General features: G+C 62.7%; 2 protein-coding genes across 3 annotated transcripts; one reads left to right on the top strand and one right to left on the bottom strand.

Moving 5' to 3' along the window:
* The first annotated feature begins 1,422 nt into the window (after nucleotides 1-1,422).
* On the top strand, nucleotides 1,423-5,791 carry RGS19 (regulator of G-protein signaling 19). 2 transcript variants are annotated; one of them, XM_008576876.1, is made up of 6 exons: nucleotides 1,423-1,566; nucleotides 2,823-2,920; nucleotides 3,118-3,239; nucleotides 4,609-4,683; nucleotides 4,767-5,001; nucleotides 5,091-5,791. In XM_008576876.1, the coding sequence occupies exons 2-6, from the start codon at nucleotides 2,891-2,893 to the stop codon at nucleotides 5,277-5,279; spliced, it is 651 nt and encodes a 216-aa protein (XP_008575098.1). In that variant the 5' UTR covers nucleotides 1,423-1,566; nucleotides 2,823-2,890; the 3' UTR covers nucleotides 5,280-5,791. The 2 variants fall into 2 exon arrangements, with proteins under 2 accessions (XP_008575098.1, XP_008575097.1); XM_008576875.1 differs by lacking the exon at nucleotides 1,423-1,566 and having other exon boundaries at nucleotides 2,831-2,920; nucleotides 4,584-4,683.
* A 986-nt stretch (nucleotides 5,792-6,777) lies between these two features.
* Nucleotides 6,778-13,475, bottom strand: TCEA2 (transcription elongation factor A (SII), 2). The gene is made up of 10 exons (XM_008576874.1): nucleotides 13,441-13,475; nucleotides 11,977-12,039; nucleotides 11,599-11,704; nucleotides 10,462-10,552; nucleotides 9,167-9,297; nucleotides 8,836-8,892; nucleotides 8,243-8,397; nucleotides 8,026-8,172; nucleotides 7,175-7,246; nucleotides 6,778-6,965 (listed from the first exon to the last, which is right to left on the bottom strand). The coding sequence occupies exons 1-10, from the start codon at nucleotides 13,459-13,461 to the stop codon at nucleotides 6,957-6,959; spliced, it is 852 nt and encodes a 283-aa protein (XP_008575096.1). The 5' UTR covers nucleotides 13,462-13,475; the 3' UTR covers nucleotides 6,778-6,956.
* Nucleotides 13,476-14,326: the final 851 nt, after the last annotated feature.

The raw sequence follows: 14,326 nt of genomic DNA, 5'->3' as shown, positions 1-14,326 counted from the left end.
GGGCGGGAGCCACGGGGCCGCGCCCCAAGGAGTCCCGCCACGGGCTCCACGTGGACCTGGGCCGCGGAGGCGCTGGCACCCGCCCCTCGCGCGTGGGGGAGGGGCGCTGCAGCCGGGTTCCCCTTTTTCTGCAGCTCGCAGCCTGGGGAAGTGATTGCTCAAAGGTGGGGGCCGGAAGAGCCCAGGTTTCCGTGTCTCCCGCCCCCCCGCAGCCTGGTGGGGAGGGGCCGGGGCGGGACACCGTGTCCGCCCCAGCCCCGTTGGATCTGGCAGCCACTCAGCCTGGCGAGCTTTAGGGGAGGCGCTGCGCCCCTGGCCCCAGCCGATCGAGGACTCCTGGCGCCGGCCTCCCCCCAGACGCCGCAGGAGTCCCTCCTGCCGTCTGACTTGAGTCCCTGCTGCTGCAGTGCACGCCCCTTCGGCAGCCAGGGTGGGGCCCAGATCGAACCTGGCCCCTCCCGCCCCCACCCCGCCTTTGGGTCGCTGGTGAGTGGGAAGCCATGGCGAGTTCCTTAAGGTAGGGGTGGGGGCGTCAGAGGCTGGAGGAAGGGGCACCTGAGGAAGACAGGCCCCTCCAGAGAGCTCCTCCTATCAGCAGAAAGAGAGAGGAGGGAGGTTGGAGGGTCGCCGCACCCCTTCAGAGGTGAGAGTCACCGGGACTAGGAAGGGCTGCCCTGCCTTGGAGGGGGCCGGGCTGGGGCTCCCCCACCAGCCAAGTGGAGAGTGTGGCAGACAGGAAAGGTGCTGGGTGGGATCAGAAGTGGGAATGGAGCCCCTCTGTCAACCCCCCTCCCAAAGGTTATGACATTTTTTTCTGGGATTGTCACATTTTCTTATTCTTTTTTTGGACTGGGCAGGCTCGGGGACGTTCTTTTTCCTTCTGTGGAGCAGAGCAGCAGGCAGTCCCGAGGGAGCCTGTCCCCAGAGAACAGATTTGCCGCCTGTCCAGCCTCTCCCATCCCAGACTTGGGGACTAAAGCATGAGGGTGGGGAGGGAAGGAGCCCCCCAATACCAGGGTGAGGAGCAGGAAGACCCTACTTCAGATCCTGTACCCCTCCAGGAGAGAAAGGAGGCAGCCCAGGGCACCCATGAGTACCCTGGGGACGTGAGTATCCTGAATCAGGTCCAAGGATAGGCGACCAGGTCCAGGGCCTGCAACTGGGAAAACAGGCTGGCTCCCACCTCTGCACCAAACGGCCCTCATCACCCGGGTCCCACACCCGGACAGGTCCCATGCTCCAATTCAGAGCCGGCTGGAGGTGGCAGCCAAGGAAGGTGTGGGGAGGGGCCTGGTGGGGGTGTGAGGAGGAAGGGTGGCTGCCTGGGGAAGTCACAGCCCCATCTGGGGTACAGCTCCCAGACCTCAGAGGCTGCCACGCCCCTTCCTCTCCTAGAAACTTGACCCCTAAAGGAAAGCCCAGCTGTGGAGCTGCTTTTTGTCTTCCCCTTCTGCTTGCTGGGAGCCTGTGGGACCCACGATCTCAAAGGAAGCCAGGCAGGGGATCCTGCACCTGCTCCCAGACTTGGGTCAGGGAAGTGGCCTCTGCATGCTGGGCCCAGAGGCGGTGGGTGTCCCAAGTGTGCAGAACTCAGTCTTGTCCCTTCTGAGCAGAGAGGCCAGGGAGGGAAACAGGGATTAAAAGGCCACAAGCTAGGGGTAGGGCAGCAGGGAGGATGAAAATTAAATGAGAAAATAAAGTGGAATCAAATCGTGAGCCTCCCAGCCAATGAGGAGGGTGACAGACAGTGGCAGATGTGCAGGAAGGCACAGGAGGCCCAGAGGGCCCTCACCTAGGTAGGAGTGGGCACGGGCTAGGGGCGGGGAGGCGTTCAAAACTGCATCCAGGGCGCTGACTGGCCACCCTACACCTTTGCCACATGGACGCTGGGATCTGTGGCCGGCTTCTCAGGTGGCACGCGGGGACCTCTTACAGCTTCGGTGCCCCCAGTGTACCTCCACTGCAGAAGGCACAACCCCCCACCACCACGCCCCCTTCACAGAGACTATGAGGCTCCAGCTGGGGAGCAGGGCGCCCTCACTGGCGGCCAACCCCGCTTCCTTGCCTGGCGCACCCTAAGGTGGGGCCTTGGGGCCACAGTGGTTTCCGCAATGGTGGGCAGGGAGGGAGGGAAATCCTGGTGCCAGCTGGAGGAGGGGGTCAGGGCAGTGAGGACTGTAGAACTAACCGTGTTCCTCCTCACCAGTGCCCTGCCCCACTCCCCACCCCCTCAGGAAGTCCTGCCCTGAGCCCCACTCAGATCCTCTATGCTGCTGGCCTAGCCTCTGCCCCCAGCTGAGTCTGGGGTGAACAGGCCAGAGTCCTCCGAGGCCCACAGACAGATCTGGACTTTTGGTAGAGAGGAGCTCTGCCCACCTACCCACTCCAGAGTCTGGGCAGAAGCACCCTTGAAGGATGTCTGACCACCCACCAATGTGTAGCTCCAGACTCTTGGGGCCCCGGCCCGTATGGGAGGGGCTGGGAGCCGGAAATCAAGAAAGAGGAACCCAGTCTTCCGGCTTCCCAGGGGCTGAGCAGATGGGGTGTCCCTGAACCTTCTGGTGGGGGCCTCATCAGGGGACTGGTCTGGGATGAGGGGCCAGAAGCTGCTGTAGCAGCGTCCTCCCTGACCCTGTACCCCCTGGCAGCCCCATTGTGAGCTGGGATGGGGGTAGGAGCCTGGGGCAGAGCTGGGTCTGGAGGTGGAAGGCAGGAGCAGGCCCAGCCAGGGCTCAGAGAGGGAGGAGGGATCCACCCTCCCAGGGCACAGGCAGGAGCTGGGGTCTCAGGTTCTCAGTCAGAACCTTGGTCCCTCTCCCCAGAACCCCAGGCTGTGGTGAGGGTCCCGGAGCTGGCACCACGGAGCCTGGGCAATCTCCTCCACCCACCCATGCCCACCCCGCATGAGGCTGAGAAGCAGGTACGACTTCCCCTGTCACCTCTGCTTCCCTGGGGTAGACAAGTGGGGCAAGCTAGGGGCTGCAAGGAGCTGGAAGATTCCAGAACACCTGGGAGGGGTCAAGCCCCTGGGAGTGTGGCCACCAGCAGGTGGGTCAGGGAGAGGCATGGTCTGGGGGGTTCTGGCCTGAAGGCTGAGGTGGCCCCCTCTTCCCCCAGCACACAGGGCCAGAGGAGGCGGACCAGCCCCCTTCGATGTCCAGCCATGGTGCAGCCCCTGCGGCGGCCCCTGGCCGCAGTCCTTGCTGCCTTTGCTGGTGCTGCTGCTGCAGCTGCTCCTGGTACGTGGGGCGGGCATACAGCCTGCCTGTGCGGGGAGGGGGCGGCAAGGAGGGGGCAGCGGGGCTGCTCCCAGGCCCTCTGGTGGGTGCTGTCCAGGGACTGTTGGGTGCTGGCAGCCCCAGGAGGCTTGTGTGTGTGTTGCCCCTTACCTGGCATGCTAAGGGTGTGTCAGTGTGCAGGCACCAGGCCTGCTGCATGCACACATGCCAGTTCACTGAGCACATGCATACCAACGCCACTGTGAGCCGACCCCGCCCAGACCCTCCCAGGCATGTGTGGATGGAGGGGGCATTTGAGCAGGGACATGGGTGAGGGGGCACCCGGCCCTGGCAGTAAAAAGAGCTCCCAGGGTAGTGTGCAGAGTGCCGGGGGTCTTGGGGTGTCCAAGTGAGGGCAGGAGTGGGCCCTCCTGGGGTAACAGGACTTCCTAGGAGTGGGGAGGACTGGATCTCTTCAGGCTGCGGGCCCATGACTATTGAGAGGACAGCACCTGGGGACCCAGTGTGGGGTCAGCTGACCGGTGAGCAACTGAATCCTGAGCCCAGGCACGATGAGTGGGGGTGACAGTGGACAGTCACAGCTTGCTGCGAGAGTGGCCATGGGGGCCACAGGGCAGCAGGGTGGGGGAGGGCAAGAGGTTTGGGCCCTGCGTCCTGGGAGGCAGTGAGGCCACTGCTGAGAGGGCCAGGAGTGGGGGGCAGGAACTGGGTTCTCGAGAGTGGCCATGGGGGCCACAGGGCAGCAGGGTGGGGGAGGGCAAGAGGTTTGGGCCCTGCATCCTGGGAGGCAGTGAGGCCACTGCTGAGAGGGCCAGGAGTGGGGGGCAGGAACTGGGTTCTGTCTGGACATTTGGCTCTGGCCTGGATTTGGGTCCAGCACTGACAGGCATTCCCTGGAGAGAGTCAGGGGCCAGGCTCCAGTACGTGACCGGTGTAGACATGGGGCGCTCACCCTACAACAGCCCACAGATATGTTGACATGGTGCAAGAAAGGGACAGGGGCCAAGGTCAGGCTGAGAAGCAGGGCTTTGCCTAGCAGGCCAGGGAGGAGGAAGAGCTCCAGGAGCCCGAAGGGTCCCACAGGGCAACAGGCGGCAGGGGCCACGAGTCAACTGCTGGAAAAAAGAGGGCAGAGACTGTGGCCTGGGCACTGTGGCCAGGACAGCAACCTGGACAAGAGGGTCAGTGGGGGGCAGTAGGAGAGGCTGACAGCAGACACCCCCTCCCGGGAAGGTGTGACAGAGCCAACTCCAGGGCTGCCCTCCCCGCAGCAGGCTTGCACACGTGCCAGGTCCATGTCATGTGTCTGCCCACACTTGTGGCCGTGGTGGCACGTGTGCCCAGGGCAGTGCCACCTTTCTGCCATTAGGAACCAGGAGCGGCAGCGAGCGTGGCAGGCCTCCCGGGAGAGCAAGCTGCAGCCCCTCCCCAGCTGTGAGGCATGGTGAGTCCAGTGGCTTGTGTGTGCCTTGGGGGGACTCAGGCCAGGGGCCTCGGCCTGACACGGCCTGGCCTCTATGCTTGCAGCGCCGCACCGAGCCCTGAGGAGGTGCAGAGCTGGGCTCAGTCCTTCGACAAGCTGATGCACAGCCCAGCAGGCCGCAGTGTGTTCCGGGCATTCCTGCGCACGGAGTACAGCGAGGAGAACATGCTCTTCTGGCTGGCCTGTGAGGAGCTGAAGGCCGAGGCCAGCCAGCACGTGGTGGATGAGAAGGCGCGGCTCATCTATGAGGATTACGTGTCCATCCTGTCCCCCAAGGAGGTGCGGGGGGGAAGGGCGGGGCAGCCTGCAGCAGGCAGGGTGGGGAGGGTGCCCCCCAGGGCCCCTGACCTCAGTTCCCTGCCCCACAGGTGAGCCTGGACTCCCGTGTGCGGGAGGGCATCAATAAGAAGATGCAGGAGCCGTCTGCGCACACGTTCGACGATGCCCAGCTGCAGATCTACACGCTCATGCACCGGGACTCCTACCCCCGCTTCCTCAGCTCCCCCACCTACCGCTCCCTGCTGCTCCAGGGGGCCTCGCAGTCCTCCGAGGCATAGGCCAGGCCTGCAGCACAGACACTCAACCCCCCATGGGCAGGCTCTGGGTCACCTCCAGGTGTGTGTGTCAGTGCACCTTCAGGCACACGCCTGCAGGCCCCCACCCCTGGACCACGTGGGAAGTGCTGTGTCCCCTGGTTCTTCCCTCACATGGCCCGGTGGGAACTCCAGGTGCAGGACGGCCAGAAGGAAGCCTCTCACCTGGCCGGCCCAGTGCTCCAGTGCTGCAGAGGGGACTCCTGCACAGAAAGAGAAGGCCCTCCCAGGAGGCTCTGCAACTGTGTGCCTTGCAGGCCTCTTCGGCGGTCAGCCGGTGCCCGAGGAGACCGTCCTACCTGAGCTGACGGCACCCCAGAGTCAGACCCAGAGCCTCAGAACCAGATATGGGACCTCAGAGCCAGGCTCAAGATGACAAGACCCAATCTCTGTTTTATAAGTTCATGAACTTTAAACCTGGAAACATGTCTTTACTGTATTTTATCCAAAAAAAGGAAAAAAAGTTTTCATATTTATCTCCGTTTCTCCCTCCCCCCCCAAAAAAATAGGATGTCTTATTATTGAAAATATTTTTGAAGCAAAAGTCTCACCTATTTGTTTCTAAGTTTAAGGGAGATTAAAGAATGAGGAACTGTCCCATCCTCAGAGCTGAAGAGCAGTGTCCTTGGCCCAGGGGCAGGAGCTCCAGTGGCTGCTTTGCCCCCTCCCATGCCCTGGGCCCCCACCCAGCCTCTCCTCAGCAGCAGCCCCAGTGGGTGGCTGTGGCTTTGGGACCCCTGGCCTTGGCCTCCTGTAAAGTGGGGTCAGAGCAGTGTGACCCCAGAGCACCTCAGGAAGGCCAGTGGGGTGGAGCACTGAGGGACAGCCTCTCCCAGGGTCCTTGGTACAGATCACAGTGTTATCTTCACCATCTCACAGGCCCCGAGGCAAGGGCTCACTACTCCATCCCCCTAACTGGGAGGTTCAGAGACTGGAAGCTGGAACTGGCTGAGGGCTTCAACACCCCCACTCCCACCTGGGCCAGGGGCTGCCTATGCCTGAGCAGGGTGGGAGGACACTGGGCAGGTTGGTCTAACCAAGACCCCACACGGGCTCCTCCCCACCTGCCCACACAGCCAGCTCAGTGGGGCCTGTCCCACACACGCATGTGTGCACACAAGCACACCCACAGGCAGAGCCACCCCAGCATCCCCGAACCATGCAGCACAAGCAACCTCTCCAGGAGCCAGCCAAGCTCTTCCCCACTGCCTGCCCCCACCAGTGCCACGCCCAGACACTGCCTGACCCCAGGGAGGACTGTCCAGCCACACCAGCATCCCCGAACCATGCAGCACAAGCAACCTCTCCAGGAGCCAGCCAAGCTCTTCCCCACTGTCTGCCCCCACCAGTGCCACGCCCAGACACTGCCTGACCCCAGGGAGGACTGTCCAGCCACACTGGGGACAGGCCCCAGTGAAGCCTATGCATGGCCCACCCAGAGAAAGAGCTGAGGACAGCAAGATGGCAAAAAGAAACATTTAATAACAAGGAGACAGGGCAGAAAGGTGCGCTCCAGGCAGGCATGTTGGGGGTGAGGCGTGCTGCCTTCTGAGGGGGTCCCCAGAGAAGCTGTGTCGGCCGAGGACACAGGGAGTTCTGGACAGGCTGTGGCCTGGAGGTGCAGCACATCTGCAGGAGAGCTCAGCAGAACTGCATGAAGGGGCGGGTGTCAACTGTGTAGCCCTCCGTGCTGCCCCAGGGTGGGGGGCAAGACAGGCCGGCCCAGGGCTGGGGTCTCGACCCACCATCCCCAGGCTGCCTGGACATGGCTGTCCCTGGTTCACAGTGCAGACCCCACAAAGGCTGAGCCACCCCACCTCCAGAGAGGGCTCAGGGAGGAGCACCTCCCGCCCACCCACCTTCCAGCGGTTTCCACATTCATTGCAGACAACGAAGGTGGTCATGGGCTCATCAGAGCTGCGGATTTGTACCTGCGGGAGGAAGGACCAGGCTCTGTTGCAGAGGGTGTCCCTAACCTGGGCAGTGCTGACCCCACAGCCCCTGGGCCCCCATGAGTGACCTGATCTGAGGCTGCCCAGTGACCCCAACCTCGGGGATAGAGGAGGTGGTCCACAACAGCAGAGGGCCTGCGTGGGCCTGAAATGCCTCCCACCACCTGGGCCCTCAGCTGAGGGCAGGAGGGACCCCAACAGGAAGGGCCCCATGGTGGGGGACTAACAGGGACCCCCAGTGGCCGTGGCCGCCTTCTGGAAGCACACGGCCAAGACTCACCCCACAGGCAGGGCCAGTCCTGACGGAGGAGTGAGTCAGGCCCCGAGCAGCCCCAGGGGCAGACAGAGCACTTCTCACAGGCTCCGTCCTCCAGGCACAGAGGCTGCCACAACCCACTCTCCTTACCAGATCCCCCAACATCTCTTGGGGTCCACACAGTCTCCTCACAGCACCTCAGGGTCCACCTCCGTGGCAAGGTCTGAGGGTCCTGTGACCACCACCAGGCAGCAACCACACTGCCTCCTGCCAGCATTGATGCTCCTCGTGGCCCCTCCATACTGGGCTGGGCCCCCCGGCTTTACCACCCCAGAACAAGTGGGACCCACCACCGGAGACACTGCTTACTGAGGCCCAAGGGTCCTGGGTCAGGGGAGAGGCTCAGGGAGAAATAACGCTCAGATCACAGCCCTGGCACCATGTCCAGGCGTGAGGGCAGGGACAGGCATGGGCTCCAGGAGGGATACCAGCGGCCACTCACCTGTGTGTAGGTGCAGTTCTTCTTTCTGCACTTGCCACAGGTGAAGAGGTCAGTCTGCGTGCCGCCCGTGCGGGCCATCTGGTGCTCACGGATGGCCTCTTTGGTCATGGCCTTGCGGATCTCCTTCAGCTCATCGCTGGCCATCTCCTGGGGCAGGGGGCCAAGTGCTTAGCCCACGACTCCACAGGGAGGCCCCAGTCCCTCCAGTGGGGCTCACCTCCGAAGTCATCACGGCAATCTGTTGGGGCGTGATGGCACCACACAGCACGTTCCGCCGCAGGTCCGGGTTTTTGGTGTCCTTCAGGTTGGAGATGCGGCTCCGCACACGGTTCTTGTACTTCATGTCTGTGTTCCCGACGTCCCGGAAGATGCGTGCAGGCGTTTAAGGACCCATGAGGCCAGTGCCACTGCCCTCCACCCACCCTGCTGGGGGCCATGGTGGGAGTGGGGGCCTGGGGATGTTCTGCCAACCCACACCAGAGTCAGGCCACCCACCCAGGCCTGGAGGTGAGCTGCAGGGCCGCAGGGCTGGGCCTCCACCAGACCCATTCTTGGCTGAGACCCAGCTGCCAGCTCTTGGCCTCAGGGACCAAAGCCTCACCAGCAGGCAGAATCAGCCCATCAGCCAGTCCAGGGAGGGCCCTCCTGGGGTGAGGCTGCCTGACCACCCAGGAAAGGGCAGGTGACTGCCCACAGAGGGCACCAGCATCCAGGCGGGGGCATTCAGCAGCCACCAGGGGGAGCTGGGACCAGCGACCTCCTGACTCCACCAGAAATCCTTGGCCCCATAAGCCCCTACACAAAGGATATATTCCTCAATCTGGGCTGACAGACGCTCACAATCCGCACCAATGGCCACATGGTCATCTGCAAGAAGGAGCCCTGACTTAGCTGCCCCACTGGCCCCACCCTCTTGCCTGCAAATCACCCTGGCAGTAGAGGGGACATTATGTCCCTAGGGGACACTGCCCAGGATCCAGGAGTTCTGGTGTCCCCAAGGACCCCCTGCCCCCTCCTGGGGCCACAATAATGGGCTGAGGGGGGAGGCTGCCCTCTGGAAGCAGGCCCCTGGGGCAGGCAGGGGCCCAGGTCGCTCTATGAATCAGTGTGTGTTCAGAAGCCAGGGCGGCCAGACACTCACGGACTGCCTGCAGGGCAGCGGTCAGCATCGCGCGACACTTGCTGCGCACAGCATCGCAGGTGATGGGCACTGGGGGAAACGTGGTGATCCTCGGGGTTGATGGTGTCCTGGGCAGCTCTGGCCTCTTGCGGCTAGAGAGACAGGGCTGTTAGGATCAGATTTAAGGCCACATGTACCTACGTGAGACAGTGGCCCCCGAAGAGCAATGGTCACAGCACGGTCCCCACCTCCCACATCATTTGCTCCACCCTGATAGGCCGGCCATGGACGTGCCCTGCCTGTCTCCAACCCAGCCCAACCCAGCCTGCCCGTGGGGTCTACCGAGTTGGTCAGAGGAGCATGAGCTTTGAGGTCCCTGGTGGGTCTGGGTGCACCACCCCAAAAAGAAAAGGATGCCAGACCCCAGCACTTAGCGCCTGGGCAGCATCACCACTGGTCAGAGTGGGCTGTCGTTCCTGCCACCTCTGGCGTGCCCTCCGTCTGGGAGGCCAGGGACACAGGCCACACTGCAAACACCGCTGGACCAACAGCTGCAGCAGCTGCTGCTAGATCAGGAATAGGCAGAAACCAACAGCCGCCGGGGGGGAGACAAGGTGGGTCACCCATGGCCAGGTGCTGCTGTCACAGGTGCCCCATTCAGCATGTGTAAAACAGGGCAAGGACTCCCCTCTCAGCTGGGCCCCAACACGGGGCTGCCTGATAATCAGGCTGCGTCCACCTGGCCCTCCCTAATGCCCCCTGTGGAAACTGGTGGAAGAGGCAGCTTCCTGGAGGATAATCAATGCGTGCAGGGTAGAATTGAGCTTAGCCTCACGGTCATGCCATGCCTGGCCAGGCCCAGCCCACAGACACTGCTGCCCAGTCCAGGCAAGAACTAAGCACCCTCTTGGCCACAGCCTGTCCCAGTGAGCACCCCCAGTCTACACAGCAACAGGGCTCTGACCACCCTCCTGGGGCAGCAGCCAGCACCGGTCAGCAAGAACCAGACCCAGGACAGCATCATGGAGGAAGTGGACAGGAGGTGCCTGCAGGCCCGCTCAGGATCTGCAGGAGCTTGCTGCAGAGGAAGACACCAGGGTGGCTCACAACAGCCAGAGGGACACAGCACATGGCTCATGTGGTCATGGCAGGAGGGACTCAGCTATGAGACATAGCATCCAGTGTGAGACTAACCAACCCTGTGCGTGGCCCCCTGGAGAGAGCCCCTGCATCAGGCGCGCAAACATCAGCACTCTTCTGCTGAGGAAACTGAGACCAGGAGGCAGAGGTGTGCACATGCCTTCCAGGTGTGCTACCTGAGATCCATGGCCTCTGCAGTGTCCTTCGAGGACGACGTGGGCAGAGGTGTGCCCCTGCCCCGCTCCCTGGCTTTGGCATCTGAAGCATCTGCAGTTGCCAAAAAAGAGGTGGAGGGGCTGGTCAGGGGAAGGCGGAGGAGGGAGGGCAGCAGAGCACCACCAAGGCACAGCACGTGGGCAGAGGTGTGCCCCTGCCCCGCTCCCTGGCTTTGGCATCTGAAGCATCTGCAGTTGCCAAAAAAGAGGGGGAGGGGCTGGTCAGGGGAAGGCGGAGGAGGGAGGGCAGCAGAGCACCACCAAGGCACAGCATCAGCCAGACCACTGGTCCCAGCGGAGCAAGACACCAGGAGGCCGCCAAGCCTTCCTGCTAAGGGGCCCTCTCTCCCCAGCAACCCCATCAGCCTATGCAGTCCCATACACGCCCCCACTTAAGCTCGCCACTTGTGGGGCCTCTCTGGGGTCCATATTCCTGCCAGTCCTGGCAAGACAGACCAAGCATGGCCCCCACAAGGCTCCTCCTGAAACCCCAGCCTTGGGCGGAGACAGGTCCAGGGCCTGCACTGGGAACCAGGACATGCTGGTGCCACAGGTGGTCCAATGGCCACACAGGACTGCAGAGGCCCCCACAAGGCTCCTCCTGAAACCCCAGCCTTGGGCGGAGACAGGTCCAGGGCCTGCGCTGGGAACCAGGACATGCTGGTGCCACAGGTGGTCCAATGGCCACACAGGACTGCAGAGGCCCAGGTTGCATGGCTCTGTTTCACAAGGGTGTGGACAGAGCTCAGGATGAGAAGGCCCCCTCCCGGGGTCCAGAGGTGAGGCCTTCACCACCGCCCTCCCTGGAGCATCCTGGCCGTGCCGTTCTCTGCAGTGTGATTGCCCCCAGCCCAGTCCAGGTCCTGGCCTTGGCTCTCTTCTTTGTTCTGCCTGGAGGGAGCCCCCTCCCCAACACACACCCTTGTCCAGCCAGTCACACGGCACTCGTCAATCTGCTCCAGCCCCAAGCTGGGTGCCTCCTGGTCCAGGTCTGTCATCACCCCACTCCCAGGTGGCCCTACACTATGCTGACCAGCAAGAGGTCAGCGCTTCTGGGGGCCCATTGCCCGAGCACTCAACCGCACTTCCTGACCGCACCCAGGAGCTTCTTCCAGGACTTGATGAGGGACTTGGCCAGTGCAATAACCTCCTCGTCCGAGCTCTGCTTCCGCAGGGCGTTGACAGACATCCCAACGCGGGTGGACTGCAAGGTAAGTGGCCTGAGTTGGGAGGCAGCAGGCACCTGGTGGTTCCCACAGAGCAGGGGCAGACAGCCCTCCCGATGGTACTGTCACACTTGGATGGCAGGAGACTCAGCCATCATGGACAAGGGTGGGTTAACATCCCCTCCCCGTCTCAACAAGGACCAGGGAAAAGAAGGGACCTTCTTCTCAGGAAAAGGCATGGGGGCGCAGGGAAGCTCTGCCAGGTGCCCTCAGAACCGCTGTCCCAGGGCCAAGACAGGCAGGGACCTACCTGGAGCAGATGCAGCGTAACAGGCATGGCCTTCAGCTCCCGCAGCAGGTCCATGGCTCCCTCCTGCAAGGAGAACAGGACCTTCATAAAGACTTTAGACCTCATTGGACAATCCCACCTCCTCCTGCCCACTGGGGCATCACAAGGTAGTGACAATTTGGAGATGCCACCTGGGGTCAGAAGGCAGCCACAATGCCTGCACCTGGAGACACCCAGGGTTCTGCCCATGTGTCCTTGCAGCAGGCAAGGCCTCGCTGCCCACCCCAGGGCAAGAGTGGGAAGGGAAGTAGCTCTGTAGGCTCAGTCACATCCATGACCCGCATCCGTGGCAACAACCTCACTGACCTCACTGTAACCACATCAGGTCACTGAGCAAACCATGGGAACGGAAATGCCAACCCCCCAATGCAGATCAGGAGCCTTCAAGGGCCACAGCCCCTCCCCTGCAGCGAGGCCGACGCCCAGTAAAGGAGGAGCCCCAGGTTTGCTCACCCCGTCTCATCCATGCCCTCGTGGATAGGGCAGTCTCTCTCCAAAGTGCCCCACCCACCAGCTAGGAGGGGCTGACCAAGGGTGTCCCTGCTGAGGCCAAACCCACCACAGCCACAGCTACAGTCAACATTGATCGACAAGGCCCATAGCCCCACTCGTCATCCATGATCCCTCCTGGCCACCAGCCCTCGCCTGGACTGCTGCAACAGACTTCCCAGCCTCCCTCCTCTGCCCCATCCCCATGAGGCTGGGCACAGACAAGCTGCACCTCCACTCCAGGAAGCTTCCGGATGCTCTTCCAGGGTGCCAAGCCACCCACCCCAGGACCTTTGCACCAGCTGCTCCACTGCCCAGAACATGCCTCCCTAGGATGACCACAGGGCTTGTGCCCCCTGTTCCTCCAGTTTTGCTCAAAGGACACCTCAGTGAAGCATCCCCTTCTTAAAAATGCAACGGTGCCAGGCAGCACCCCCCTCCTCCTCCCTTGCTGTGCCTTTCCTCCACAGACCCACAGTCACTCTGCAACGTCCCCACCCCACGAGGGAGTCAGAGATGACTCACCCAGCCACTCAGGTGTCCTCAGCCCAGAAGCTGTGGAAGGGGCTGGGCCTGCCCACCCAATCTGGGCATCTCTGCTCAGGCTGCAGCCCCTCCTTACCCCCTCCCAAAGTCAGGCCCAGCCCTGAGGTGACTCCCTCAGAGGGGACAAATGGGCGCCAGAGCTAAGGCACTGTTCCCTGACAGTCCTGCACCTCAGGCAATGGGGCTTTCAGTGGCTCACAACCAGAGAGGCATTAAAACCCCCAAACAAGGCCTCCAACTCCCCCAAGGGGCCTCTCAGGTGCTGGAGCCCACCAGGAGCCCCTCCCCCTCCTCATTCTCCCCTGGGGCCTCTGCCCACGCCCACCCCTCCCTCGGCTCTGCCCAGTTCAACTCAGCCCTCTGTGGGTTCCATGACCCACCTCTGCTCACCCCCACTCTGGCATTTATCATTTCTGTTCTTCCTCCTCTCTGATCACCTCTGGAAACGGCTACAGATCATTCCCACACCCCTACTCCGTGCTGCTCAGGGCCTCCCAGGGATGTGAACACAGTGGTGGGAGCCTCTGCTTCCGATATGAATGTGTGGGTGGAAACCTGCCCCTTTCCTGGTGTAGACCCTAGTCTATAGGAATCCAGACTCAACTCCGCTCAGCCCAAAAAGCCCCCCGGCAAATTTCCACTGCAGGAGACAGCCCTGGGTGGCTGCACCCGCCATGAATCCGCAGCCTCCACCACCCGGGGCTGGCCCGGCAGGAGCTCGCTGTCTGGGTGGGAGAGCACAGGTCATGTTTACTGAGCCAGCCAGGCATGACTCGGGATCTCCTGGGCCCCTCCCCACCCCCGACAAGGCAGGTACCACCGCTCAGGGTGCTGCCGTGGGACGCTGTGCAGGCTGCCTAGGTCATGAAACTGGACTTGGACCCCCACTGGCCGCCTGACAGCAGAGCCCCAGGCCGAACCGAGCCCAGCGGGCCACAGGCTGCAGCCCCAGGACACTCCCAGGCGGGCTTGCCTGGCCTCCTAGATCTTACATAAGCACTCGGGCTCTTTCCCGGGGTCTCTACGTTATCTACCCACACCCAAGTCGCTGCTGGCCGAGTCCTGGGTAAGGAAGGGAGAGAATTTATTAGAGAAGCCTGGTTCTTCTGTGGTGGAGTCAAGGAAGAAAACGGGGCCCCCCGGCCAAAAAAGGGCCCCGGCCGGCCTGCAAAGGGGGCGGCACTGTGGCTCCAGGTGGAAGGAGGTCCGCGTCAGAATCCAAACTCTCGCGGATGGGAGTGGGCGAGGAGGCGGGGGGCGGGGGCGCCCGAGCGGC

Source organism: Galeopterus variegatus, unplaced genomic scaffold (genome assembly GCF_000696425.1).
Source record: "Galeopterus variegatus unplaced genomic scaffold, G_variegatus-3.0.2 Scaffold1417, whole genome shotgun sequence".
In the NCBI taxonomy this organism is placed as follows: Eukaryota; Metazoa; Chordata; class Mammalia; order Dermoptera; family Cynocephalidae; genus Galeopterus; species Galeopterus variegatus.
The sequence above is the reverse complement of the archived record's forward strand: the minus strand, read 5'-3'. Positions and strand labels throughout refer to the sequence as shown.

Coding starts and splice junctions, on each gene's coding strand:
- TCEA2 (XM_008576874.1), bottom strand. CDS start 13,461: ATGATAAATGCCAGAGTGGGG. Junction 12,040..13,440: donor TGATAAATGCCAGAGTGGGG/GTGAGCAGAGGT, acceptor TTCTCCTTGCAG/GAGGGAGCCATGGACCTGCT. Junction 10,553..11,598: donor GTCCTGGAAGAAGCTCCTGG/GTGCGGTCAGGA, acceptor TGGCAACTGCAG/ATGCTTCAGATGCCAAAGCC.
- RGS19 (XM_008576875.1), top strand. Junction 3,240..4,583: donor TGCTGCTGCAGCTGCTCCTG/GTACGTGGGGCG, acceptor ACGTGTGCCCAG/GGCAGTGCCACCTTTCTGCC. Junction 4,684..4,766: donor CTCCCCAGCTGTGAGGCATG/GTGAGTCCAGTG, acceptor CTATGCTTGCAG/CGCCGCACCGAGCCCTGAGG.